Genomic DNA, 25295 nt, shown 5'->3' on the forward strand with positions numbered 1-25295 from the left:
ACAGCCAGTGCAATACTGTGCTTTTTGTGGCTGACTGGGTGCAGAGACAGCTGCCACAGAGTGATCATGCAGGACAGCACCTAAATCCATTTTACAGTCTTCCTGGAGAACCAGCTTCTGAATCACATTCACAAATCCAAAGATGACAGGATGCTGATCTCAGCCCCACCCTCTGGGTTTTGCTAAAACTTTGTTTCTCATTTCATTGCAATTGCCCTGCGCTACAAGTTCCTTGCTCAAATGTATGCAAAATGTCTTGGAGGAAGATTAAATACAATTTTTCAACAGCATGTTCTAGATTTTATTGAGAAGAGATGAGATCTAATTAAATTCACAAGTTAATCCAGCAGATTAAATGGCACATTCTACTTTGTGTCCTTAGCCTGGCCCAGGGACCAGACTGAACCTACAAACACATACCGCAGAACTGGTCGTGCCCTTCATGTCTTGACTCAGACCCAGACTTTGCTTCAATACCTGAGACTAGATCCAGACAGTTTCATCGGTGTTTTAAGGATCACAACCTACACCCAGGCCTGATTGGGAGCACAGGAGTAATCCCAGCCCTGAAGGCTGCTGCTGTCCCAGGTACCCTCTTGTAAACCCCTGGTGCTGGTGTGGGAAGCTCAGGTCCACGCCTCACCTGGCTTTCCTGGGTGCTGCCATCACTGGATCTTATGCCAGCTCCTGCTGCAGCTACCCTGTCTTGGAGGTACTCAGGTTCTTGGCAAGGCAGCCTGTGCTAGTCCAAAACTTCTCCTGAGCTGGGTACAGTGAGCTGTGCCTATGTGGCTTAATTACATCCAAACCCCTCCTGTCCTGACAGAGCCTCATCCAAGGGTATGTGTGCATGACCCTGTGCTAGAGGGATTTGCCTTCTCGAAAACATGAGAGCTGCAGGTCAGATTCTGCTGTGGGAATTCAGCAGAACTCTCTTAAGCACAGCTCATCTCTATGCAGCCAGTCTGGACTTGCATGGAAAACAAGCATGTGAAACCCTGGGAATAAAACACCTACTTCCTCGTGAGGACCTGTAAGTCTCACCCAGCAAGCCAGTCATGTAGCTGCAAAGGATGCAAATAAACCCTGCTGTGGAAATAGCACCCTTGGTATGCAAGGACAATAATTACTAACCCCACATGCAACCAGGAGCCAGGTTTGCCTGCACAGGACTCAATTCCAAACACCTTCCCCAGGTGTAAAGCTGTACTGCTTCCCTCAGATCAGGATCGTATGGTGATTCTTTGCCCCATGTGGGAGGAGCTGGCTTGTGATATGAGAGATCAGTTAAGCTGCAAGGGCAAATATCCTCTTCTAAAACCCACAGCCAGTGCTGATAGGAGTGTTTGCTGGTAAATACCTGCAGCATGCTAAGCTAAATCAGTCTGGTTTTATTACATTAGGAATTAAATGTCTATGCAGCATTTTTCCTGGTGAGACTCTGAACTGCCACTAAGGCCTCTGTGATGGTGGAGTACTTTCCATCTCAAATTGTCCCTGGTAGCCTGATTTTTGTATTCTGCACCATGCAGACAAAGCACTGGTAATACAGTCTGAAGCACAGTCACTGACCATATGGGGACTTCTTCTCCCTTGAGCCTTGTTGTTTGTACCAGAAAAACAGACACAGCTCTTGGAAGGAGGCTGTGTGACTTCAGGGGCTGGTGTGGTTGCCTCTGCAAGACATTTGATGGCTGTCACAATGGTAACAGCTGGAGCAATTCTTTTTCTAGGACAAGAGGTTTAGAAGATAGAGTCGGGGGGGGTGTGGGGGTGTGGGAAAGCTCTTTCTCTGAGGTGGCCTTGATGGCCTAAAAGGTCATTGGGAAATGACACCAAGGAGATCCAAACCTGAGAGGTGCTTCTCATTTTTAGAGATGCAGAGCAGGCAGCAGGTGGGTAAGCAGAGCTGGCCTCCAGGTGAGGCTGGAAGCAATGTGCTGGCTGTAGAGGGACATCTCTGCAGTGGGGCAGCCCTGGGGTTTACAGGCATACTGGCACATACATGCAGCCCTCTCAGGAGCCAGTATCTAAGCCAGACTTCAACAACAGCCTTGTCTTGTGCTGTTGCATAAAAGTGTGATGGAAATCTCACTGTGTTTATACAGGCTGAAATGATAGGACTCCACTTGAGCAAACGCTTGCAATGAAAGTTTCAACTGGCTATGGAGCTTCGCTTCTAGGAGCACAAGAAAACCACTTAAGCATTAAATCCTTTGAAGACTTCAGTTACCCTGATCAGATGTAGATGACAGGACAAGGGTGATGGCTTTCATGTGCCCCTGCAAGACTGTCACCTCCCTGGGCAGGCTGCGTCCCACCACCCCAGAGAGCCACGCAGGCCAGCGTGGCTCCCGAGCCTGCCCACTGCCCTTTCCCCGGCTGTGACACAGTCCCTCGATTTAAACCCTTAATCCTGGGAAGATTGTGCAACAGCTCCTTCAGGCTGAGAACGGATTATGCCCGTTTCAAAGGTATTTGGCAGTCTGGCTGCACCGGGAGAGCACAATCAACCAGCCCAACCTCTCCTGCAAGAGCACCTGCAGGCAATTCTTGCAGCTGGTGCCTAGCAACTTGTTCCGAGCTGCTCTCACAGCTAAAATTCAATGCTATTTCCACCTTCCTCCCCAGAGAAGCAGCTCCCGGGTCAAACATAAGGAATAATGAGATGTTTCTCACTCAGCTTGCTATAAATCAGTGGTATGGGAGGGGCTGCTTTCTCTCTTTCTCGAGCACGTGTCCTGCAGACAGCTAAGAAGGCATCTCCTCTGAGCATATGGGACAGCTTCAGGTTAGGAGATTAAGTAAAATGGTTTTTTTCCCCCTCCTTCCCAATTTGCTTTCTGCTCCCAAATGCCTCTGCTTTCTTGGAGTTTTCTGCAGAAGAACCAGGCTTGGATTCATGCCTGTCTCACCTTGGTTTTGCTTTGTGTGAGCCCCAGGTTAAGCAAACACGCACAGGTAGCTACAGGCTCGGGGCTGTGTCGAGCATTCTCCAATGACGCACAGCAACTTTTAGATCACCTGTGTGACAAATGAATCTGAGAGAGATGCCTTCGGACATCTGGCTAGCACCAGGAAAAAAAAAGCATAAGAAACCAAAATTGCCTGTTTATGGGGCTGAGATCTTGGTGAGGCAAACATCAGGCAGCCTGGGCAGGAGCGAGCAGCGTGCTCCTGCATGTGGGCAGGGCACAGGGTGGGTGCTGGGAAGAGGGAGTCAACGGGAGGATCCAGCTGCAGAGTGGGCAGGGGCTCAGGGAGCAGCACATCCTCCAGCGCCTGCTGGCACTGAGCAGAGGGAGGAGCGCTCCAGCTGGAAGAGGTGGGAAGCTCTGAGCAGATTAATCCATGAGTAGTAGGGCTGTGGTGCGGCAGCTTGGGTGTTTTTCAGAGAAAAGCAGGACGCGTTGTAGGGCATTTCCAGACTCTGGGAGGGTACGCGTTTACCTCTGGGAACGAGCCCGAGATCCAGAGGGATTTCCCAGTGGGAGTCTGTTAGGACATCTGAGATTTGCCTTAGTGACACAGCTCCTTTGGTGGCGTTTGATGGGAGGGCAGCTGACCACTGCCTGCCCTGGCTGTTTGTTCCTTGTGCTAGCGCCGGTTCACCACTCCAGAGCTGACCTCTCCTTGCCTCCCCAGTTTTGTTCCTGGGGAAGCCCTGGGCGGTCCCAGAGGGTTGGAGGTGCCTTATTGCTGTGGGCAGGGTGGGTTTCAGAAGAGCCACCTTTATCTCACAGCTCCTGACTGCCCGCAGCACTGCACAGTCTGGAAGGAGGAGCGGGAATCACCTGGTCACTAGTTTGGACTCGACAGCCTGAAGCAGATGAGGAGAGAGGTTGTCAAGAGCAGGAGCACCAATGGAGACGTCTCCAGCTCATCCCAGGACCCTCAGCCCTCCAAGGTGGGACGTGGCTCTGTTCCCCAGCCCAGGAGTGGTGCTCAGCGTGCTTCAGGTAGGTGTTTGGCTATCACACAGATGAAACACATCCAACTGCATTGCACAGGTTAGCTGATGAGCATTGAGAAACACTTTATACGGAAAGGCATAAAGTCTGATTCAGCCTTTCCTAATGTCCAATGGGTGCCTCTGCCTGCATGGGTCAGGAGCTGGCCAGTCCCCTGCCATGCTGTGATTCCTGAAGGCCAGGGGACAGTGTGGTGGCTCTGCTTCCCTTCCAGCTGCAGAAAGGGACAACTCTCCAGGCAGCGTGGCTGAGCAGCCTTTGTCCCACTGCATGGGTGACAATGGTGGTGTTGACTGGCCCAAAGTGGGTGTGGGACAAGCTTGGGACAGCAGAGTTTTCGGAGCAGCATGGCCAAATCCAGGAGAAGATGATCCCTGTAGTACAAAACTGTGACTTTGGTGGCTGAAGGGACTCCTGGCCAAGCTGGCACTCGTGGGCCAGGTTCTTCTGTTCCAGCAATCCCTTCCCACCACAGCCTGCCTTTGGTTGGCACAGTTGTTCCCAAGCTCCTTCCAGGCCAAATCCACAGCCAACTTAAGCAGTTTCAGTCCTGACTCCTTTCCGAGCCTGGCTCAGAGGAATGTAGCTGGGAGTGCAGTGGAGATGGGGACCTTTGCAACCCAGAGAAGACATGTTCATAGCAAAATCCTCCGCTCAGAAAATGTCTCCTTCCTTCCTGCAAACATAAGGGGACAGAATTAAGGCTGGGCTTTCTGACCTCCAAGTTCTAGACTTCTGCTCTCACATTACAGCAGCAGCAAATCCTATTGCATGAAGCAGAAATCTATCTGTCTGAACACGCACTATTTCAAACTCTGCGTAAACTGTTCCAGACTTGACCAGGAACAAGGCTGTTTACTAACAGCAGAATTAGAAAACTTTTTTAGTATTGCTGCATTTTGTTTGTGTTTTGTTTTGTTTTAGTTTGCTTATTGAGCTACTGAAGCTTAAATTTGCCAGCTAACAGTGTTTCTAGCTTTCAATGTGTTTTACTTCAAGTTATTTCTCTCTGCTGGATTGCCAGAATATCTCTGAAATACCTCTGCAGAGAACAGAGCTGTGCTCTGCCTTCCTTTCAATGGAAAGAAAGGTTTTCCTTCACTTGGTATGAGGTTAGAAGGAAAAGCAATGGCACACTCATTTCCACCAAATAAATAGAGGATATTAAACTGCAGAAGGCCAATGGCAACATTTTTGGGTTTTTTCCTATCATTCATATGAACACTTTTGTACAAAGGGGTTGAATCCTGCTTCCATTTATGCTGCTGTAAATCTACAATAATAAAGTTCTTTCACAGAACTGCATGTTTCATTAATCCAAGTGTCATAACTAGAATTGAATGTATGATAATAGTTTGATCATTGTATCCTTCTGCAGTTCTCACTTGCTGTGATTCCAGCATCTTTTAGACATTTTGTTTTTCATGTGTTGTAGATATTAAACTTTCTGACACAAGGGCTGCCAGTGTAAGCACAGTAGGAGGTGTCATGAACCCCTGTGCGAGGAAACCCCTCATGTGCTGCTTTGGTAGCAAAGGAAAGCAAGGTTTGGAAAGCAGTTTTAGGTGCTTCTGTGATAGTTGGTTTTTACTTTGAAAATCTTTTCTGAGCTTTCCCTCCACCTTCGTTTTGGCAGAACCAAACTCTGTTTGCTAAGATTGCTGTCGCTCACAAGCTACCTCTCCAGGACTAAGTAAGTTAGCATAGCTAAAATCTGAGAAAAATAGTTTCTACAGAGGGCATTGCCACGGTCAAATGGGGTTTTGCAAACCTGTTGCTCACTTCATGATGATTTATTGGACATTGTGTTCTTCTAACAAGTAACAAGGTCATACTGACCAATTTGCCTGTGAAGGTTTATACAGCCTTTAGCAATAGGAAACCTCAGACTTAAAAACTTTGCGCAGTAAGGGCAGCTCACTTTCACAGCTGGCCTTTTAAAAGGATGAAGCAAGGTCAGTTCGGATTGAGACGAACAAGACTCTTGCAAACTCCAGAGACAGCAGGAATGTTTGGCTCCTTGCAAACTCGTGTGTCTTGTTGTGACTGAGAGCTGTCCTCCTGCGTGTTTCCAGCTCCAGTGCAGCAGCAGCGAGGAGTGTGGAGCTGGAGTTAGGGCTGGAATGCAGAGCGGTCCGGTCGCTGTCCCCAGGGCCCAGCCAGGGTGAGGGTGAGGGCGGACACCAGCACCGGGCTGTCGGTCCGGCTGTGTGCTCCACACCAGCGAGCTGTGCCCGAGGGAGGGAGGGAGGGACCCCCGAGGGACGAGGAGCTGTTCTGTGTGCCCTGAGGGCTCCTCACCCTGCGCCCCGCTGCTCTCCGTGCCCCGCCGCTCCGTGCAGCGGGATGCGGGTGCCGTGAGGGAGGCACTCGCCGCACACCTCAGTCCGGGTGCGGGGCCGGACAGCGGGGCCCGTGTGCCTGTCTGCGTGTGTTTATGTGTGTCTCTCTGTCTGTCCGTCCCTCAGCGCTCCCCGGGGTCTCCGGCCCCGCCCCTCCCCGCGCCAGGCCCCGCCCCGCGCGCCGCCGGCGGGAGATAAAGGTCTCGCGGCGGAGCTCTGACGTCACGGGGAGTTAATTTTAAACCCGGACAAGATGGCGGCGAGGGACGCGGCGCGGCGCGCGGGCCCGGCCCGCCACCGGCCCGCCCCGGCAGGTAACGCGGCCCGGCGGGGCACCGGGAGCGGCGGCGGGGCTGCGCCCGCGGGGTCGGCCCGCAGCGCGGGGCTGGGCGGCGCGGAGGCGCCGCGGGAAAGGCCCCCGTGTCTCCCCCCTCCTCAAAATGGCGTGGGCGGCCGCCCGCCCCCGAGGGGCGGCGGGGGAAGCCGCGGCAATGGCCCCCGCTCCCGGCCCGCGGGCGCTGCCCGGCGCGGTCGCCCCGCTTCGCCCGCGCGGCGACCGGGGCCTCCCCCGCCGCGGTCGGCGGCTCGTGCCTGGAGCGGGGGCGGCCCGGGGGCCGCTGTCGGTGACCTTATTCCCCGGTGCGGTGCGGCCGGGCCTCGCCGTGTGTGCTCAGCCCCGTGAGGAGCGGGGGCTGCGGCCCGGAGGGGCCCGGGGGCCGCAGGGCGCCGGCGTTGCACCGCGCCGGGAGCGGAGCCAGGTAGCCCGGAGGGCGCCGAGTTTGCCGGGGCCGCGTCCGCATGCGGAGGGAGCAGCCCGGGGAAGGAGGTCGCGGTCGGCCCGTCCCTCACATGGAGCGGGCGCGCTCCGCTGTCAGCGCTGCTCCTGCTGTAATCTATCCCCCGGTGGGGATGGGACATGGCTTTGGCTGGGTGCTTAGCCTCGGGTGTGCTGGAGCCTGCGCAGTATGTTTCTTAAAGTACGGTTATTCCTCGGGAACGGCTTAAAAGCTGGGAGCTCGTAGCAGTCTCTCTGCCGTGCGCTTGGCGAGGGGGCACCTGGGGCTTGTGAGGGTTGTACTGACTCGAGCGCTGAGTTGGATCATGTGAGGTTTTTAGCACTGCACTGGAACACTGAACAATTTTAACATCTTTGTTGTGTAACTCTCACTTAATTTGGAAGCGGAATGGTTAGACTGGGCACAATTAAACAAAACCTAGCAGATGCCGTGTGCCACGATTGGTTTCAATTGCTTGATTTGCAAGCCAACTAGAGATAGGGCAATCTAGCTGTGCTATAAACTGGGAGATATGTAGTGACAACTCACCTGGCTTGATTTATAGGGAGGAAAAGGCAGTGCTTCTGAGCATCAGGAAAAGTTTGTGTTTGGCAGCATTGCAATTTGAATAATTTAGAAGAGCCTAGAGATTGGAATTGATTATATGATGCTGCTTTTCTGCTCAAGGACTGGTCTCTCTTTCTCCAATTACTGCTCAGTTTCCTTTGATTTCAGTTTTCTGTGTTTTTACCACTGTGTTGCTTAATAATCTCAAAGCATTCAATTATTGCGTAGTTTTCTCAAGGTCATAAAAGTTCTAGCACCTGTAATAAATGGCCTTTAATTATCATTAGCAGTGGAAACATGCACAAGTCGCTCTTAGTTGCTTCTGAACTTTAGCCATGGAACTAAATGGTGATAGGGTCTGTGTGTTCAGCTGTGGATTGTCTGTGCCTGCAGCAGGGCTTTCTGTACAGTGAAATAAAGCAGAGGGGTAGGTTGGAATAGTTACAAGAGCAGCAGTGTAACACAAGCGGCCTTTAACTCGTCCTGTACTATTACTGAGTGTTGCTTAACAGCTGGTCCTAGCTTACCCTAAAATCAATAATCGTGTTACAGCACCTCCTCAAATAATAACACTAGTTTTTTGTTTTTTCAGCTGGAATTATTTTGAAAGCAGGGGGTGAAGTTGAGGAAGGCTGTGTTCTTTCCTTTTCACATTCACTTGCCTGCAGCTTAAAACCTAGCAGAGAAACCGTTCTAGCACAGAACAGTTTTACTTGAATTGTTGTGAAAGCATTGTTTTAAACATGACAGTCTGTCCTGGTTAGGAGGCTGGGCAGCTCTTGTTTGTGTTGGATGCACAGGAATGCTTGAGCCACGTCTTACAAGAGTCCCAATACTTCTTAGGTACCTTGTGTGAACTGCAGTCCCTGTGGTTTGGTTAAATATCAGTGATCAATATTTGCTTACTGATGGTAGTAATAAAGTAGAACTGACTGGAGTGAGGTGCTGTGATAGTTGAGGAATTATTTTCTCTTCCTGCCCTAATAATAAAAGGGACACTGCCTTATGCTGGCCAGCCTGGACAGGAGCAGGTCTGTTGGGGGGAGAAGGGCTGGGGATTTTCCTGCAGTGTAATAGAAGAGCACTTATCTCCTGCTGGCTGCATCACATTGTCCCCAGCTTTGGGTGTCCCAGCTTCCAAAACAGATGAAATAGGCAGATGGAAATGCAGGTGTAAGTTCTGTGTCCACTGTGGTTCACTAGCAAACCAACAAGGTCTTGGTCTCCAGTGCCAGCATGAATGCAGGCTTCACTTCAGCACTGTAATAAAAGTACTTTTAACTTTGTGCCTGTTGTTAATAGACTGTTGTACATCTTATCACAGTTCATGGGAGTTTCAAGGGCGTTCATAAGGAAAACTGCCAAATTTCACCCAAATGTCACATAAGTTAGGTTTGAATTTGCTTTTGTTCTTGTTTTGTGATTATGAACAGACTCCATCCCTGGGATGTTTTTTGATATTCATGGCAGTCTTTGAATGGAAGTTTTAAACTTTAAAATTAGACTAAGTTTAATTTACTTAATTTCTTTTTCTACTGTTGCTGCATACTGTGCCTACAATGTGATTTGCAAGCTGCCTGGGTGCATTTTTTCAACTTTTTTTCCTAAAGGCTGCATTTACTTCTTAAACTTACTACACTAATTGTTAATATTTTAGGTTTTGTCTTTAACCTCAACTATCTAAGGTGAACAAGGCATAAAAAATATTTTCTAAGTTTCTGCATAGGCAGATGTGATGTATTTGCCATTGGTCAACAACTGAAAAATTTCGGAAATACTTATATTTGGGGGTTCTTTAGACTTTACTCTTGCTGATATATGACCAGGTTTCTTGTTTGTTTTTTTTTTATACATTTTCAGCAACCTGAACTTCCTGAGATGTCCTGGAGGAAAGAGAGAAGTGGCTTTCCTTGGTTTTGGGAGGTTGTTCTTGATACAAAGAATTATTATCTCATCCTGTAGCTGATTTTTAAGGTCATGGTGCTGTGGAGGGAGTTGATTTACGTGAATACATTTTTGGAATTGGGATTTGTGTCTGAAAGACCAGAGCAAGCAAATGAGCAAATTTTAGATACATGTGGAAACATGGCTCTCATTGATGTCTGCTGTTCCAGTTAGCTGCAAAGAAATTACTGATAAGAAATAAGTGATGTCTTTTAGGGTAAGGATTATAATCAAGGTATTTCTAGGAGCAAATGAATACATAATAGGAACTTGTGTTCTGAGACCATTGGTAACTAACTTGCCTGACCTTTAGCTTCTTTTTATTTCTGAAATAATATAGTCTGTGTAGTGTTCATTTCCAGGAAAACAAGATTTCATGTGCTTGCCAAGCTTTTTGAAACACTTTGAATATAAAAGTTGGAAGAACTTTTGAAGTTCCTTCCCTCAACTCCCCAAGCTGGTGTTTAAGTGGAGTTCTTGCTCTGCAGCAAAGCAGGGAACTTACTGTCCCCCTTTGCATTTGGGAGGGAGCCCACATCCCTGTTCTCGTGCCATAATTATCTACAGGATGTGTAAGCATCCACCTAAAGTTAGCTATTCAGTTTGTCTGGAATCTGTCACCAAGGATTTTGGCTGCTCAGCAGGGATGTTAGTGCTTGAAGTAACAAGACTGGTTTATATCTCATTTTGTAGTAGATCTTTGAAGCTATATAAGTATCTCTTTCAATTAACTAAAGAGGAAAAAAAGAAAAAAAGCTATGCTAATTTTATTATGGTTAGTAGCTGGCTTCTCTTTATGGTTGGAAAAACTTTAAGTAGAATGTTTACCACCAAAGATTTGGCACTACTGAGCATTCAAGTCAGTCCAGAAGAAGTTACGTGAGTAAATGCAGGTAAGCTGGATACTGGAATTCCTGTTTGATCCCCACTTGATGAACTTATAGCAGGACTAATAGGAAATCAGGTATAAGGTGAAAGAGGAGTCCATTTGGACCTTTGCAGAAATGATTTATGAGAAAACAGCTTGTTTGAAGAGTGGCCCTGCTCTTGTCTGTCACGGAGGAATAGGTGAGAGGACTGGCAAAAATCTAAGATTGCATAAAGTGTCTTTTGGGGAAGGATTTTATTTCAATGCAGTTGATGAGCAAATGATGATTGCATTTTCAGCCTTATATATTGGTGATTTTTTACTTGGCAAGATGGGGTTTGCTACTGCAGGTCATGGCAGGTTTCTCTTAAAGGACTGGAATAGAAGCCAAAATGTTGAAGACTTGAGCTGATAAGATGATGTGTAGATTGTAGACATGGAGTGTAGAATGCAATTTCCAGTGAATCAGTATTTGAGAGTAGAACTTAATTTGCTCTTACGTAGTCGTTCTTTCAGTGACATCAGAATCAGGTGCCAGTCTGTAGTTAGTGTAAAATTATAATGAATTTATTTTCCCACTGTCACCTCAGAGATAAGCTTGTTGAATTTACGAGTTCTTACTGGTCTAAGTAAAATATTTGGAATGTCTTTTAGAGCAATGTATTGGATAATTCCTCCATGATAAGACGGTGTTTTTTTTTTTTTTTTTAAACTTGGATTGAAAATTGCAGAAACTTGTTGGAGAATGTGTCATCTACTTGTACTGACATGTTAGGGATGCTTTCTCTATGTTGTGCATACTTGGAAAAGTTGTTGTCACCTCTTATCTCCTCCAGCAGGGTGGTACTGCTGAGTGGAAGAATAAGTGCAGTTATTTTAGCTGTTTCTTTAAACCAAATCCTGTGATACTATTACCTGCAAACTTGCTGTCTTGTTCCCTTCTCTTCAACTGCTTCTGCAGGAAAGAAAGGATCTTCTGGTTTTTACTTGTAAGTGTTTATTTGCCTTGGTCCATGTGGTGTGATCTACTTTGGGAACTGTAAACTTCTGGGAAATAAAAGGTTCAATCCATCAATCCTTTGCCTAATAAGGGAATCATCGCAGCCCTGATTTCAGGGGAGGAACAGTCACTTGAAGTATGTGAACTCCCAGGCATGGAGACAGAAGCATGGCCTCTTTTAATGTATTGCTTAGACATAAAATAATGGTGAAAATGACCGCTATAGAAAATGAAGTTAAGGCTCTTGATATAATCAAATCACTTTCTTAAAGCAAGAAGTCATCTTGCTTTTAAGAGAGTTAAGTTTCTTAAATACTTTGTAATCCTGAACTAAGGAACAGTGTTTGTTAAGATTTTAAACGTTGCCTTGAAGCTGCCCTCACAGCAGTTAACACGTATCTTTCAGGGAGTAAAGTCTTAAGCTTGTCATTAGGATAGAAGGGAATGCAGTTCAAAATTCTTAAAAGGAAATCTTTCTTAACTGCTGGTATGTCAGGCTTGTTGCTAATAAATTGTTTGGAAAAGTGCAGTAAGTAATGATTTTGTGGGTTAGGACATAGAACTGGAGTATTTTCCAATGCTAATAGTAGTATAGAAATAGCTGCTGAAGACCTACATGTTATGTGCTGAGATTTAAAAGACAAAATACCTTTCAAAATAAAATACTTCTGGTACAAACATTAAGAAATGCAACTTCTGCTTTTAAACTTTTTTTTTTTCGATAGAAAAATGAACACACTATTTATTGTAAGCATTTAGATAGCAAATGTGTTTAAATGCCTGTAGAACCTTCAGATGCTGTGAGAAATCCTGCCTGTTTGAGAAGACTATTGAGATGCAATTTGTTGCTTTTGAAGAGGTTGGAATTTGGCTTGTGAAAGACTGAATATTATTCTTAGAGTTGCAGACATATCACTGTGTCATTAATCAAATATCAAACTGAGCTGTTCTTAAGTCTAATCTCTTGTTGACTTTATTTCTGTGGTGCAGTAGGAGTAGGTGAGGCTTTTGTGAGCACACTGCCATCTTTCTCTGTTTTAGTTCATCTTATAATCTTAGCCTTTTCTCCCCAGAGTTTACTCTCTATACTGTAAGGAAAGATTTCATGGATCCACCAAATGAGGACATTAAGTATGATCTACAGAGACTACACTGCTGGTTGGACAGGAGTGCTAAAACGTGCAGACTTTGTAGAGTTGTATTTCCTTCTTTCTTCTTCACCCAAGTGATAGATGTATATTGAACCATTGTGGTCTCAACATATGGTAATCCTGCAGAAAAGCAGTTTGACTGTCCAGATGTATTTAGACAAGTTTGAGATTAGATGTAAAGAGAAGTAGTAAGCAGCCCCTCTGTGTTTGTTCTTGTTGGGATGGTAAGTGTGGCTTGCCTTACACCTGAGATTGCTGACTGCTTTCAGTTTTATACCTCTAGGCTTGACTGGCCAGCAGCCATCAATGTACACATGACAATGGCATTTCCTGTCCCAGGAAAATGTATTTAAAAATCAAAAATGCTCCAGTTGTTGAGACTTGTTTTGTAGCAGTGGCTAATTTTTCTGTGGTAACAAGAGTCATGAATGATGTTAAAAATCCTTAGGTAAGTGGGTGAGCCTTGAGCCCTTTGAGCGTAGGAAGGTCCTTGTATGGAACTGAGTTCCTGGAATGTGAGTTATAATGTCCTTGGGACAACTTAACTAGTGATTCTGAATTCAACATTTACTGCTCTGTAGTAGGCCCAGCTCTTAGCAGGTGCAGTGTGTTCAGTAGGTGTGTTCAAGGAATACTCTCCCAGTGCAGGAAGGACTGCCAAGTTCAGGGTTTCCCACCAGTCACACGTTCTGGCCTGTAATACTGACAGACTGAAACCTGTGGGAACCCCCATTTGTAAGGGAAGGAACCCTTGTTCTTAAGTGAAGGTTAACAAATGTGTTGGCTACCCCAGCCTAAATCTGGACTTTCAGATAGAGAAAAATCTTTGGCAACACACAGTCAGATCTAGTTACAGCCCAGTTGTCTACCCATCTTTGCAGTGTTATCACATATCACCAAGTCAGTTCCTACAGGAATATGCTTCTTAACTGTGCTTGTGAGTTTTGGGAATCTGGAGAAAATTTCCAGCTGAACTGGGTTGTAGTTACAGAGCTGAACTTTTCTTTTGGCAGCAGTGCCCAGTGAAGCAGTTTGTGCCTCCCCCTCAGCGCTGCTGGTGTGGCTGTTTCAGGGGCTGTAGAGTGCAGAGCACATCACTTCTTGTCCAAGATAAGTTGGTGCTGGACCTGGGACTGCAGTGCCAGCACAGAGGGCGGCAGCCCTGGACTGTTCAGCTGAACTGTGCCCTGCACAGGAGACTGCTGTTTGTCTGTCTTCAGTTCTAGAGCTCTTTGGATTCCTGTTTGAGGTGATACTGTTTGTAGGAAACTGCTTGTGTTGGATTGCTTTCTCTGCTGGTTTGGCTCCTGTAGCTGACTTGACTCTAAGTAGTGTTGGATATATGGCAGAATTACCAGGAAAGGCAGTGGGGTGCTGCATGGTGCTGGAAATGGGGAAGAGTGGGAGAGCTCCTGTGAGTGAGTGGGTGGTTAAGACTCAGCTGTGCTATTGAAATAGGCTTGAAGAGACAACGGGGAGAGAGGAGGAGGCAGGCACTGGCACTGTCCTGTTGGCAGAATTAATGTACTTTGAGCTGTTGCCTTAACAAGGGATTTGTGTGTAGCAGCAGCAATAATGCCTGGCAGAGACTCAGGAGTTGTGGCAGTAGGGGTGGGGCTTTGAAGTGTATGGACTTAGGTACTGTATCAGTTATTATGGGTTAATTGCAGGAAAGGGATATGGCAGCCCAGGCCTGTTTCCTTAGCAGCAGGGACCCTGATAAAAACTATTTGTGTTGTAGCTGTGGGAGAAAAATCTCTTCCTCCAGTGGAAATAAAGTGAAGATATGCAAAATGTGATTTTTTTTTTTTTTTTTTGGGTTGTTTCAATTCTCTTTAACTGTGACTTGTGTGGAACTTTTTTCCTGTTTTGACTCACATTGTTGGTGCATGTTGTGTTTCCCCTGTTATGCTTCCCTTTCATCTGGCGAGTGTCAGTGACCCTGCCACGTTAGGAACAGTTAAGAAAGGAGAAGGAAAAGAAACTGAAATACTCCATGGATTTGTCTGCAGGTAGTTACTCTCAGTTTTGCAAACTGTGATCTAGAGGAGACAGTTTTTCAAAGAAACCTACATTCACTCTGTACTGCCCTTTATTCTTTGAAATGAAATGTAGAATTTTGGAGTTCAGTGCTGGAAAAGCTGTCTGGAAGGCTCTGTTAGCTGTAGGAGCTGAAAGAGATGGGAAGCTGAGTGTGAACTGAGGTTGGGCTGAAATATCACTTTTGGTTGGAAGCTGCATTGAATTGTTAAGGTTGGAAAATACCTCTAAGATCAGAGTCCAGCTGTTATCCTGGTGCTGCCGTGTTCACCACTAACAGCATGTCCTCAAGTGCCACATCCACTAGTTTTTTGAACACTTCCAGATATGGTGATTTCACCACTTCCTGGGCCAGCCTGTTCCAGTGCCTGACCACCCTTCCCATGAAGAAATGTTTCCCAACATCCAACCTAAACCTTCCCTGGCACCATTTGAGGCCATTTCTTCTCATCTTGTCACTTGTTACCTGGGAGAAGAGACCCACCCCCCACCTCACTACAGCCTCCTTTCAGGTAGTTGTAGAGTGCTAAGGTCACCCTGAGCCTCCTCTTCTCCAGGTTAAACTCCCCAGCTCCCTCAGCTGCTCCTGATAAGAGTTGTGCTGCAGACCCTTCACCAGCTCTTCAGGGTCCTTCTTGCCTCAAAGTGAGGGGCTGAAAGCTGAACCCAGTACTTGAGGTGTGGCCTCAGCAGGGCTGAGTACAGGAGGTTGGTCACCACCCTTATCCTGCTGGCCACACAGTTGCTGCCCTTAAGCTTGCTAAAAGCAAAAAAGAAAAGTTTGAGCCTCTTTGCCTTACTGTGTTTGCTTACATTGCTGTTCGTGACTGACTTGTTTAGCCTGGAAATGAGTAGGGAACCTGAGCCTTTGGCACACCTTCCTGTGCAGCCAAAGGAAGCACTTGCTTTGCTTTCTGCTGAGCTCCTCTGTGGCCGTGGTGCAGATGCATCTCAGTAACTAAATCACCTCTGACTGGCAATCTAAAGACCAAACATGAGGTAATTGCAGTTGGCATCTCTCACTTCATTATTTTCTCCCTATTCTTGCTCAAAATACCAATTTAGGTTAGCTGCTCATTATTTAAATTACTGACTGTTTACATGAGGATACATACAAGGTACATAAAACACAGTTATGGCCTAAACCAATTAGAAAATACTGACTTCTTGAGTGAGCAACAACCTTAAAATAAAATCACTCTGAAATACAAGCAGAAGGCTGCCTGGTTTAAATGTGCATGGCCTGCAAGGATCCAGTTAGCTTTCAGTTCTTGAGGAGCTGTCACTTGCCATTTCCAGACTTCATGGTGAACTAGGGCATTGTCAGATCTGGAGTACTCCCATTCCCATCCTCAAGAGCTTGCATGATGGGTAAGAAAAGGTGAGCAAGAGGCCTTTTAGTGCTTTAATCTGCCCTTTGTGCTTTCATACAGCTTTCTTTGAGGGGGCTGGAAAAGTACTGGTGGATCTTACTGTGGGTAGAGATCCTGTTAGGTCCTTCAGTGAGTGTGCTATTAATAGCTGATTTTTGGGCAGAGGGGAAGAAGGATGAGAAGCATGCTTTGCCACTATCCTTACCCTGCACGATTTTTCTTGTAGCTATGGAGAAACATCTTTTTTACTGGGTTCATGATGTGCTTTTTGAAAAGCAGTCCTTTTATATAATATTTTTACTTACTGGGTTTGTACTGCTTCTGTCTTAGTCTCTACTTATTGGCATTCTCTTACTTGTATTGGTTGAGAAGAGCTGAATTTGAAGGTTGACTTTTTTTGCTACACATTTTCATTATATGAAGTTTCCCTCTCCCTCCTGAAAATGGAGAACACAAAATGCCAGCTTATCAGTATTTGGTGTAGGGGAGAGCTGTCTGCTCCTGCATGCATGCTGACACCATTCAGCACAGAAGCAATTTAAGGCACTTAGGAGTAGTCAAGCCTATTGTTTGATTAGTTGTGGTGCTTCAGAGGTATCTAGGTCATCAGAATATCTTCTTTTTCCCCTTCCCTGACAGAATTGTAGCTTGAGTGCTTCTTGCTTCATCTCTGGTTTATGTAACAGTTCTAGATGTGTCCCTTTAACATCCCATTGCCCTGAAGGAACACAGAGAGTTAAATGTGTCTTTCCCCCTGTACTCTGCCCCTACTCTTCCATCGGTCTTATTGGATGTCCAAACAAGTCTTTGGAACTTAGCTCATCAGTCCTATTTATAGCTGAAATATTTGAAACATTTAATTATTTCTGGCCTAAAAATGAGCTACTTGGCACTATTTACTAGTCAGCAATAAGAAAGCAGTGATGCATTCAGGTCTTTGGCAGCCCCATAGTTTTGTCTGAGTTTATTGCATGGCGTAGGACTACTGGAAAAAGGGAAGGACAATTTTGTAGCTTAAATCTAGCGATTTTTTTTTTTTTTTTTTTTTTTTTTTCCTAGAGGATGTGTTCTAGGACTCACTTCACACGTGCCTACGCTTTCCTTTGTTCACTACACCAAAACAAAAAATGTTTAAGCAGTTTGTCTTCTTTCTCTCCAAGGAAAATTCCTACCTGAAGCACTGAGAGAATGCCTTACATTGAAATGCAGTGCAGCAATTTCCTCATGATAAATTATTTTGAGCTTTTGATCCAAGCTGTGAACTCGCTCAGGGTGTGGAGGTTGAACAAAATTTCAAGCAGGATGGCTTGAGCTTGGTGTAGCTCACTTCAGTTTGCTTTTCACTGTTCAGGTGATGGTGGGGGAGCCTGTCAAGCATCTGTATTGAAATGTGAACAGGGGACTTGAACTGCTGTTGGTATGGACCTAGATGTGTGGTGCTGTAGGGCACCAGGAAAGAGTTCATGGATGCTGAAAGCTGAAGTGTCTAAGAGTGCTGGAAGTTTTGAATTTGACTTCTAGCAAAGTGCAGGTTTCTGTGCAAACAGAATATTAAGACTAGCAGCTAGAAGATTTACGGCTTTATACTCTTTAAACTCCTTGTGATAGAGCAAATGGAAGTACTGATGAGGGACAGCTTCACTAATGAAAATGACTTAAAACTAAAAAGGAATTGGGATTTAAGTTTATTTTAATGTTCTGCTGCATTTGTGGGCAATTGTGTTCAACTCACTGTCCATAGAAGCAGTTACTAATTGTGATTCAATTGCTTGTTGATCAAAAACCTGCACTGTATCTAAAATCAACTGGCTTTAGCAATTAGTATGTGCTTTTTTTTTTTTTTTTCCTTTAATGAAAGGATGTGGATTATGTGTTCAAAGAGTTCAAGCTGTATTTGGGTTGAAACTTAACAGAAAGAACAAATACAGTTACCTTAATTAATGTGCTTTAAGAGAAGAATTTGCATTTAAAGCAGGCTGTCTCTTATTTTCATAGCATGCAGGTGTCTGTTTTCACTCCTGTGTTCTTACACTGCAGGACAAGTGGGTCATCAGCTGCTGGCTGTGTACTTATGGGAAGCAGGAATTAGCTTTTCATTTTACGTCATGTTTTAAGAAATGGGTTATTTAGTGGGGTTTGTTCAGTTGAAATACTGTCTGCATACACAAGAAGCTACTGTTCTCAAAATCTGGCTTAGTATTTCAACAAATGGTGCTTGTTCTGGGTACTTAGCTGGTGAGAATAAATAGCAGTCCTGCTGTAGTTGTTACTGAGTGGAGTGAGGAGTTTATAGGGAAACTGAGTGGTAGTATCTTCCCTTGGCTATATTTGCTCCCATTCAAATCTGTCTGCTTCTGTGTCTTGCTGCACAGTGGTGCTTCTCTTGTATTTCCCAGCCTGTTTGACCTGGGTTAGGAAGTGATTGTGTCAGTCAGAACCATGCATTAGCCCACAGGTTCTAATGGAATAATTCAGGTTGGAGGAAGCCAAAATTCAGTAGGGACTGATTGGTGCACAGCTACAGCGTTAGGTGTGAATGGATGGCAGACTTCAGGGGCAAGTCCAGCTGATGATCTTTTTGCATCCATCACCTCCAGACAGAGCAGCAGATATGACCTTTGTCTGGAGTCTGTTAGTTCAGTACTGCAGAAACTTAAAGGTCAGGTGAGCATCTTGAAAAAAGAGAAATATAGCTGTGACTTTCTGGGCCTGCAGCGCTGTGCTACAAGCTCTAGTGCCATATGGTCTGACAGATGAGAACTCTTATGTATGCACTAAAAGCCTGAGGTTCAGATCTTTTGTGCACATGGGAATTTCCAACAGTGTAGTGATCAACCCCTTGAGCGAGTTGGGTGGATCCACCAGCCTTTAATCCTGTGGCAGGAGGGAGTGTTGCCTCTCTGTTGTGTGTGGAGAACATGGAACATTCCTCTGAAACAACATTCCTTGAGTGACTGTATTGGGGTGGTAACTCCATTACTGGGATGGAACTGGGCTTAGCAAAGTGTTAAAATATGCTATAAAAAAACAACAAACAAAACCCCCAAACCACAAAAGTCTGTTGTTTGCCTTGGTAGCAGTACTGAAATGTATTGTCATGGAGACCTGAAAGGGGATGCTGCCATGAACTTTGCAAGTCCAAAGTACTGTCCAGCTGGCTAGGAAAACGTCAGTATAGAAGTGGCTGTTCTGTGAATGCCACCTCTTCTACAGTTAGTACTCATCTCTTTTATACTTGATTTACTGGGACTGGACTATTGCAATAACCTAGAGCAGTCTGGGGGATTTAGAACAAATCAGCTTAAATTCTGAGTTTTAAGTAGTACACTGTGACTGTGCTGGGGCAGGTGAGGAATGGGGGACAGCCAAGGGACAGGGCTTTGAGTTCTGAATTGCATAAACTTCTGGCCTGAGATGACCTGACAGTGTTGTCAGCATGTTTATTTTATGAGCTACTTTAAGAACTTCTGCAATGCTTTTGCAGAAAACTGGACTGTGAAGGGGGGTGCTTCTTGTTCTGACCTTAGTTTCCAGAGGCTGCACTGAAAATAATTCTTGGAAGTGTAATATGACCTTTCTGCCTGTGATACTGAAGCCTTCTAGAAAGGCTTCCTGAGTGCTGCCTAACAGTGACTATCCAGAGTGGCAGGGTGAGCAGCCAGAAGGCAGGAAAAGGTTCAAAAAGGGTGTGACATCTGCCTAGGACACCTGAGAGAGTGGCGTATGCTGATTATGTTGATGGGACGAGCAGTAGCACTTGTTCTATAGTTAACATGCTTGACCTGTGCAGTATCTGTCCTGGTAATAGCTAACTAGTTCAGAATCTTGAAAGGAGGGGTGGAGTTATCAAACCAGCTCTTCTGGATGGATCAAGTTGCTTTCACAGCTGTCAGCACTGTAGCTCTCCACCCTCTAAAGTGCTTGACTGATGGCCATGATGGTCTTTTCTTTAGGCAGGCTGGGAACTTTCTGATCTATTAGGCTGGTTAGTCAAAGGAAAAAAAAAAGTCGACAGACCAACGGAACAAGCCCAACTTGGTGTTCTGGACTTGACTTCCAATTTCTGCTGTTAAGTGAAACCTGATGGGAGTTGAGTAGGGTCTAGGATGAATCTTGTCTCCTGTTCCTCCTGAGCTAATGAGCTTCAGCGGTGCAGAATGCTATTAACAAGATGTGTGCTTTTAATGGGTATATTGTGTGTAAGCTCCTGGTAGCACTATCTCCTTGTGATAGGGAGAATCTGCTTGTTTATAAATAACTAATGATAAAGGACCATTCCACTTGTTTGTTGGGAAATCTCCTTGGCCTGGGGAGGTTTTGTGTGGCTGTGCTCTGCTCTGTTACAAGGATGCTGCTACAGCTTGAGGTCTTTGAGGTCTGACAAGTTTTGATGACTTCCAGGTAGGACAGGATTGTAAATGTCAGACTCCAAGTGAATGAAGAGAAGCTGCAGGTTTGGCTTCAAACTGTTTTTCAGACTGCCCTAGTTTATAGACCCAATCCCTTACTGTGGCTAAAGTGTGTGTTTAAATAAAACAATAGGAGGCTGTTCCAAGTAACCAAGTCACACTTGCTATCAGCCTTGAAGCAGAGGCGTTGAAACATTGTGTGGATGTGTTTGCTAAAACACAGGCACCTCTTCTTGGAACTGTCTGACTTCAATACTTTTATCAATAGCATATTCCCTTTATGTTTTTAGGCTGTGATGCTGGAAGCTTTCTTTATGACTGTCAAAATCTTTGTCTCTCCATACCTGGAGAGGCTGGCTATCCTCCCAAGTTTTCTGGCCTCCAAAGGATTCTGCCTATATTGGGCAAAGCATGTTTAGAAACTTTCAGAAAAGAGGAGAGGGCTTGTTTCATATCTGGGAAGACAAAAGCTTTAGGCCAAAGGTGAGAGACTTTCCTCTTAAGTGGTGACCAGTCAGTGTCAATGTAGTTTGTATAGTTTGGTGTCCTGTTGACAGATTTTCTTTTAAAAGTTACTCCTTCTAGTTGTCAGGCCTGCTAGTATATTCATTTTTTTGGTGTGCTGTCTTAATTGCTTTGAGTTAGGGTGATGCTGGGGACTGTTTTGCATACCCACTTGGATAATGTTGGAGTTTAGTTCTAGCTGCTTAGGATTTAAGCACTCAAGTATATTTCCTGTTCAAACCAAATACTGTGCAAGCTTAATATATTCAAACCAATTTTTTTCAGGATTTAATGCCACTGGGCTTTTTGGACAGCACAAGATTTGATGCTTGGAAGTGGAAATACACTCTCTCATTTTGCAATTAAATGAAGTGTTGTCAGAGCTGGGTAAGGAGACGATTGCTGGAGAAATGTTGGAGTCACCATGTTACAGTTTTTCAAATTCGTGGTATTAACTGCAGTGTCTCATTACATCCACAAAACTGGAGCCCTGTTCATAAGTCTTTTGAAACTGAGAATGATATCTCACATGTGAAGTCTGTCAGGAATGACTTGGCAGGTTCTCTGCCACGAATGAATAAAACTGTGTTCCATGGTGCCTCATGGATAGATCCTGCAGGAGAGCACTTGTTGTGGGATGCTTCCACAGGAAATGTCTCTGTGGGGGTGGCTGCTGCCTTGTCTTGGAAATGGAAACATGACTAGAAGGACAGTGTACTGAAAATCATATGTGATAATCCCAGATAAGTAACTGGTAGGAAGGTGCCTTGATCAGGTTTGTGCACATGGGCTTCCAACAGAGCATGGCAAAATGTAAATTGGGACTGGGAGGCAATTCTGTAAGCACAAAGAAGCTTTCCAGATGCTTGCCAGGAAAAGTGGAATTGGGAATGGTAGAGTTGATTTCTGCTGTGGGACAAACTTCAGTGTTGTGGTGCCTGAAAATGAGAGGAGACTTCACCTTTGATATGTTAGTTTGGTTTTGTTTTAGGCCTCTAATCCAATTAACCCCTGAATTCTAGAAGTTGGGAAAGGAGGATATTGGTAGTGGTATAGTGTATGTCTGAAGGGTGTGTTACCTTGTCATTCATTAGTAGCTTTAATCTGAGTTACAGTTTTTTCAGCTACTGTGTTATCCTGAAATGGTATTAATTCTTAAATTATGTATAAAATAGTCTCTTAAATGTTTTTAAAAAGTTGATACTTACTGTTACCAAATCTTGCTTAAATAGTGCATTGTACGAAGAATATGAAGCCAGAAACTACTCCAGTGGTTTTGTTTTTTTATCCCAGAAGTTTACAAATTACATGTTCAGTAATTTGTCTTGCAAACAAGGAATAGGTGTTCTGAAGTCTTGCTGTATTGAGACTTGAAACAGTGTTGAAATTAGAGGGGAGTTTATTCATCTGGTGTTTGTTATCCTGGGCTGCAATGCTAGATCTGTGTTCTTGCTTGTACTTGTTGGCAGGCACACCTGTTGACAGAAAACGTTAATTTCCCCCGACACTCTTGCAACAGGACGAGGTGGTGATATAAAAATGCCCTTTTTTTGGTTGTCTCTGGAGCTTGTTTGGAATTATTATTATTATTATTTTTTTTTTTATAAGGGCCTTTTTACTTAATATACCTTTAAAAGGGGTTTTGAAGCTGAAAATCAGGGTTAGGGATTTTTTGTGATTCCTTAATACGTAAAGAATATCTAAAAAAGGAAAGATTTGAAATATAGGCTGGACACAAAGGTGATGAAAATGGACAGGGAGCTACTGTTGATGTCTTTGCATTCCCAGGAACATCACCCTTGCTGCTGGAAATGTAAGCCCAACTCAAGGCTTCACAATAAAAAATAAATGTTTCTTGCCCTAAGTTGTGACTTACTGATGTGTTCTCACCTGTGAATTTGCAGGTAAGCTTTATGAAGAGGAAGAGGATGATGCCCTGCCAGACTCAGACGCCCTGCCGGACTCAGATGATGAGGTGGAACTGGATAAGCCACGCCCCATACAGATTGTCCTTGCTCATGAAGATGACCATAACTTTGAATTAGATGAATCAGCATTGGAAAAAATCTTGCTTCAGGAACATATTAAAGATCTTAACATAGTAGTTGTATCTGTAGCAGGAGCTTTCCGTAAAGGAAAATCTTTTCTGCTGGACTTCATGCTTAGATACATGTATAACAGGGTGAGTAATTTGGATTTTTCCTGCAGGAGAAAAGTACTTTGGTATTTTAGTAATTTCTCTTTGTGTTTGTTAACTTGACCTTAAATATAGCAGGTCAGAATTTTCTGATGTATTGGGAGAGGGGAAGTCAGCTACTTTGCTTCTACACAGTGAAGATGGGTATTTAAGTGACAGTTTTTCAATGTACCCTATCTTTCAGTTATTAAGGGAATTTATTGGTGTTCGAGTGTAAGTGGACACAAAAAGACCTTGTACTGTGATGGCCTTCTAGTTGAGCTTTGGGAAAGGGCTTTTCCAGGTGGTGACTTGGAGGAACCTTGACTTCATCTCATGAAATCATATTATAACACTCACTTGCCCATTGTTGCAAAAATAAGTCTTACCAGATAGCTGTTGGAGGGCTAAATCTGCTTAAATATGATGTAGGGCAAAAAGGAGAAAGTTTCCTGTGTGCTGCTTGGAATGCATTTCTGAATGCAGTCCAGGAAGTCTTAAAATCCTTTTAAGTTATTGATTGATTAATGCCTGATCCAAAATTTAATTTCTTCTTTTAGTTTATAGCTTTTGGCTAGCATTGTCTTGTGACTACTATGCTTTGAACTCTTGTCTTATATGGAGAAGGTGGAGTAGGATCTTCTGTGAGCCATACACATGCCTGTCACAGGCTGTGGGGTGTTTCTTTTAGTCTGCATTGTGAATATTGACAGGTCAGTGTTTTGTTGCTTTTTGAAGTTCTTGGAAACCCAGAACTGATTCCTTTTTTGGTCACTGTTCTTTGTAGCTAATTTGTGCAAATTGGCTTGAGGGAAACTCAATATGTACCCTGGAGTTACAGGAAATATGGCAAATGAAGACTTCCTTCTCTCTATCCCAGTAGTGCCTGTTATTGAGTTCCTCTCCCTCGTTTACCAAGAGCTCTGGAAGAAAGACCCTGAGGATGGGATAGGAAGAATACAGAGTAGCAAGCTGGTACTCCTAATTTCTTGAGACCCTTTTAATTTAGGGAGGGGAAAAGTTTCATTTGATATGGATGGTGTTCAAAATTAACCAAACAGTAAAACCCCCACCAATCCCTTCAAACAAAGAAAAACACAAACTCCTATGTACAACAGGCAAGATGCTGGGCTGGGTAGAAGTAGTGCAAGTTCCTTTTGAAAACAGAAGGGATGGGCTTTAGACAAATAATCTTAGTTTTCAGATTGTGAAATAAAACAAATGTTCATATAGCAAAACAAATTGAAATGCTGTTTCAGCCTTGTGTATCAGGCCTCTGTTTTCTCATTGTGCAGTCACTTTTCTCAATTTTCTACAAATATCCTTCAAAATAGCATTTGTTTCTCTTAAGCTGAAGAGGAAAGCAAGCTTGGCCATCTACTCTAACAACTGTTTCTTACCAGAGCAGAGGTCTTGCTCTCCATGTGCTGCTTCTGGCCAAGTATTTCCATTCTGAAGATGTAATACTTGCAGACCCTTCGTTGAGCTGATCCAACTCACTGATGCATCAGAAGACACTGCACTTTGCTGGGTTGTTTTTCTGCCAGCTCAGTGACGTAAATTGGCTTAGGGAAGGAGTTTGACAAGCATCAGAACTGCTGCAAACTGATTGATGGGAAATGGGGGTGATGAAGGATAAATGCTACGCCTCCTTTTTGGAGCACTCTTGAGTTGTATGAAGTCAAATGATACCCTCTGCTTATCCAAATTTAGTACAGGAGGAGAGATCTTGGTATAGTTTTATAGTACTTAGTCTGAGCCTTCCATCTTTAGTCAGGTTCAATTGCAAGTCTGTATTTTTTGTGAACTAAATATTGTACAGACTAATAAAGTGACTGCATTCAGTTCTTATGTCAGTCAAGTAATTTTGGGATGTCCTTTTATGTAGACATTAACATGCATAATGAAAAACCTGCCAAAAAAACCTTCAGAATCTAGTTTTCTTGTCTTATACTGAGGGCCAGAGTTCATGTGGAAAGTTGCCATTATAAAAATCACACAGGTGCCAGCTGAAGTCACAGGTAGGATTTTGGCTTGGCAGAGGTTGATCACTGCCTTCAGGGAGGTGGACATCTGATGTCAAGCTCTGATTCCTTAGTGTTATGATTGCTCTTTGGAAATGAACAGCAGCAGTTGTGTGATCAGCAAGCTGCTGCAAGGATCCTGTGGTCTTA

The 25295-nt window shown here is 44.6% G+C and overlaps 1 protein-coding gene across 12 annotated transcripts in view; it reads left to right on the forward strand.

Moving 5' to 3' along the window:
* ATL2 (atlastin GTPase 2) overlaps nt 1-25295 on the forward strand; it is a 44110-nt gene that overhangs the window by 2880 nt on the left and 15935 nt on the right. The window contains exons 1-3 of one of the 12 annotated variants that reach the window (XM_056487530.1): nt 2434-2474; nt 3761-3959; nt 22850-23127. In XM_056487530.1, coding sequence (XP_056343505.1) covers nt 3830-3959; nt 22850-23127 — 408 coding nt within the window. In that variant the 5' untranslated portion in view covers nt 2434-2474; nt 3761-3829. Of the gene's footprint in view, nt 1-2433; nt 2475-2510; nt 2792-3227; nt 3326-3359; nt 3960-6431; nt 6628-6946; nt 7072-22672; nt 22759-22849; nt 23128-25295 lie in introns of those variants that run through there. The other 11 variants (XM_056487527.1, XM_056487524.1, XM_056487525.1 and 8 more) reach the window with 11 other exon arrangements.

Source organism: Oenanthe melanoleuca, chromosome 3 (genome assembly GCF_029582105.1).
Source record: "Oenanthe melanoleuca isolate GR-GAL-2019-014 chromosome 3, OMel1.0, whole genome shotgun sequence".
Classification (NCBI taxonomy): Eukaryota; Metazoa; Chordata; class Aves; order Passeriformes; family Muscicapidae; genus Oenanthe; species Oenanthe melanoleuca.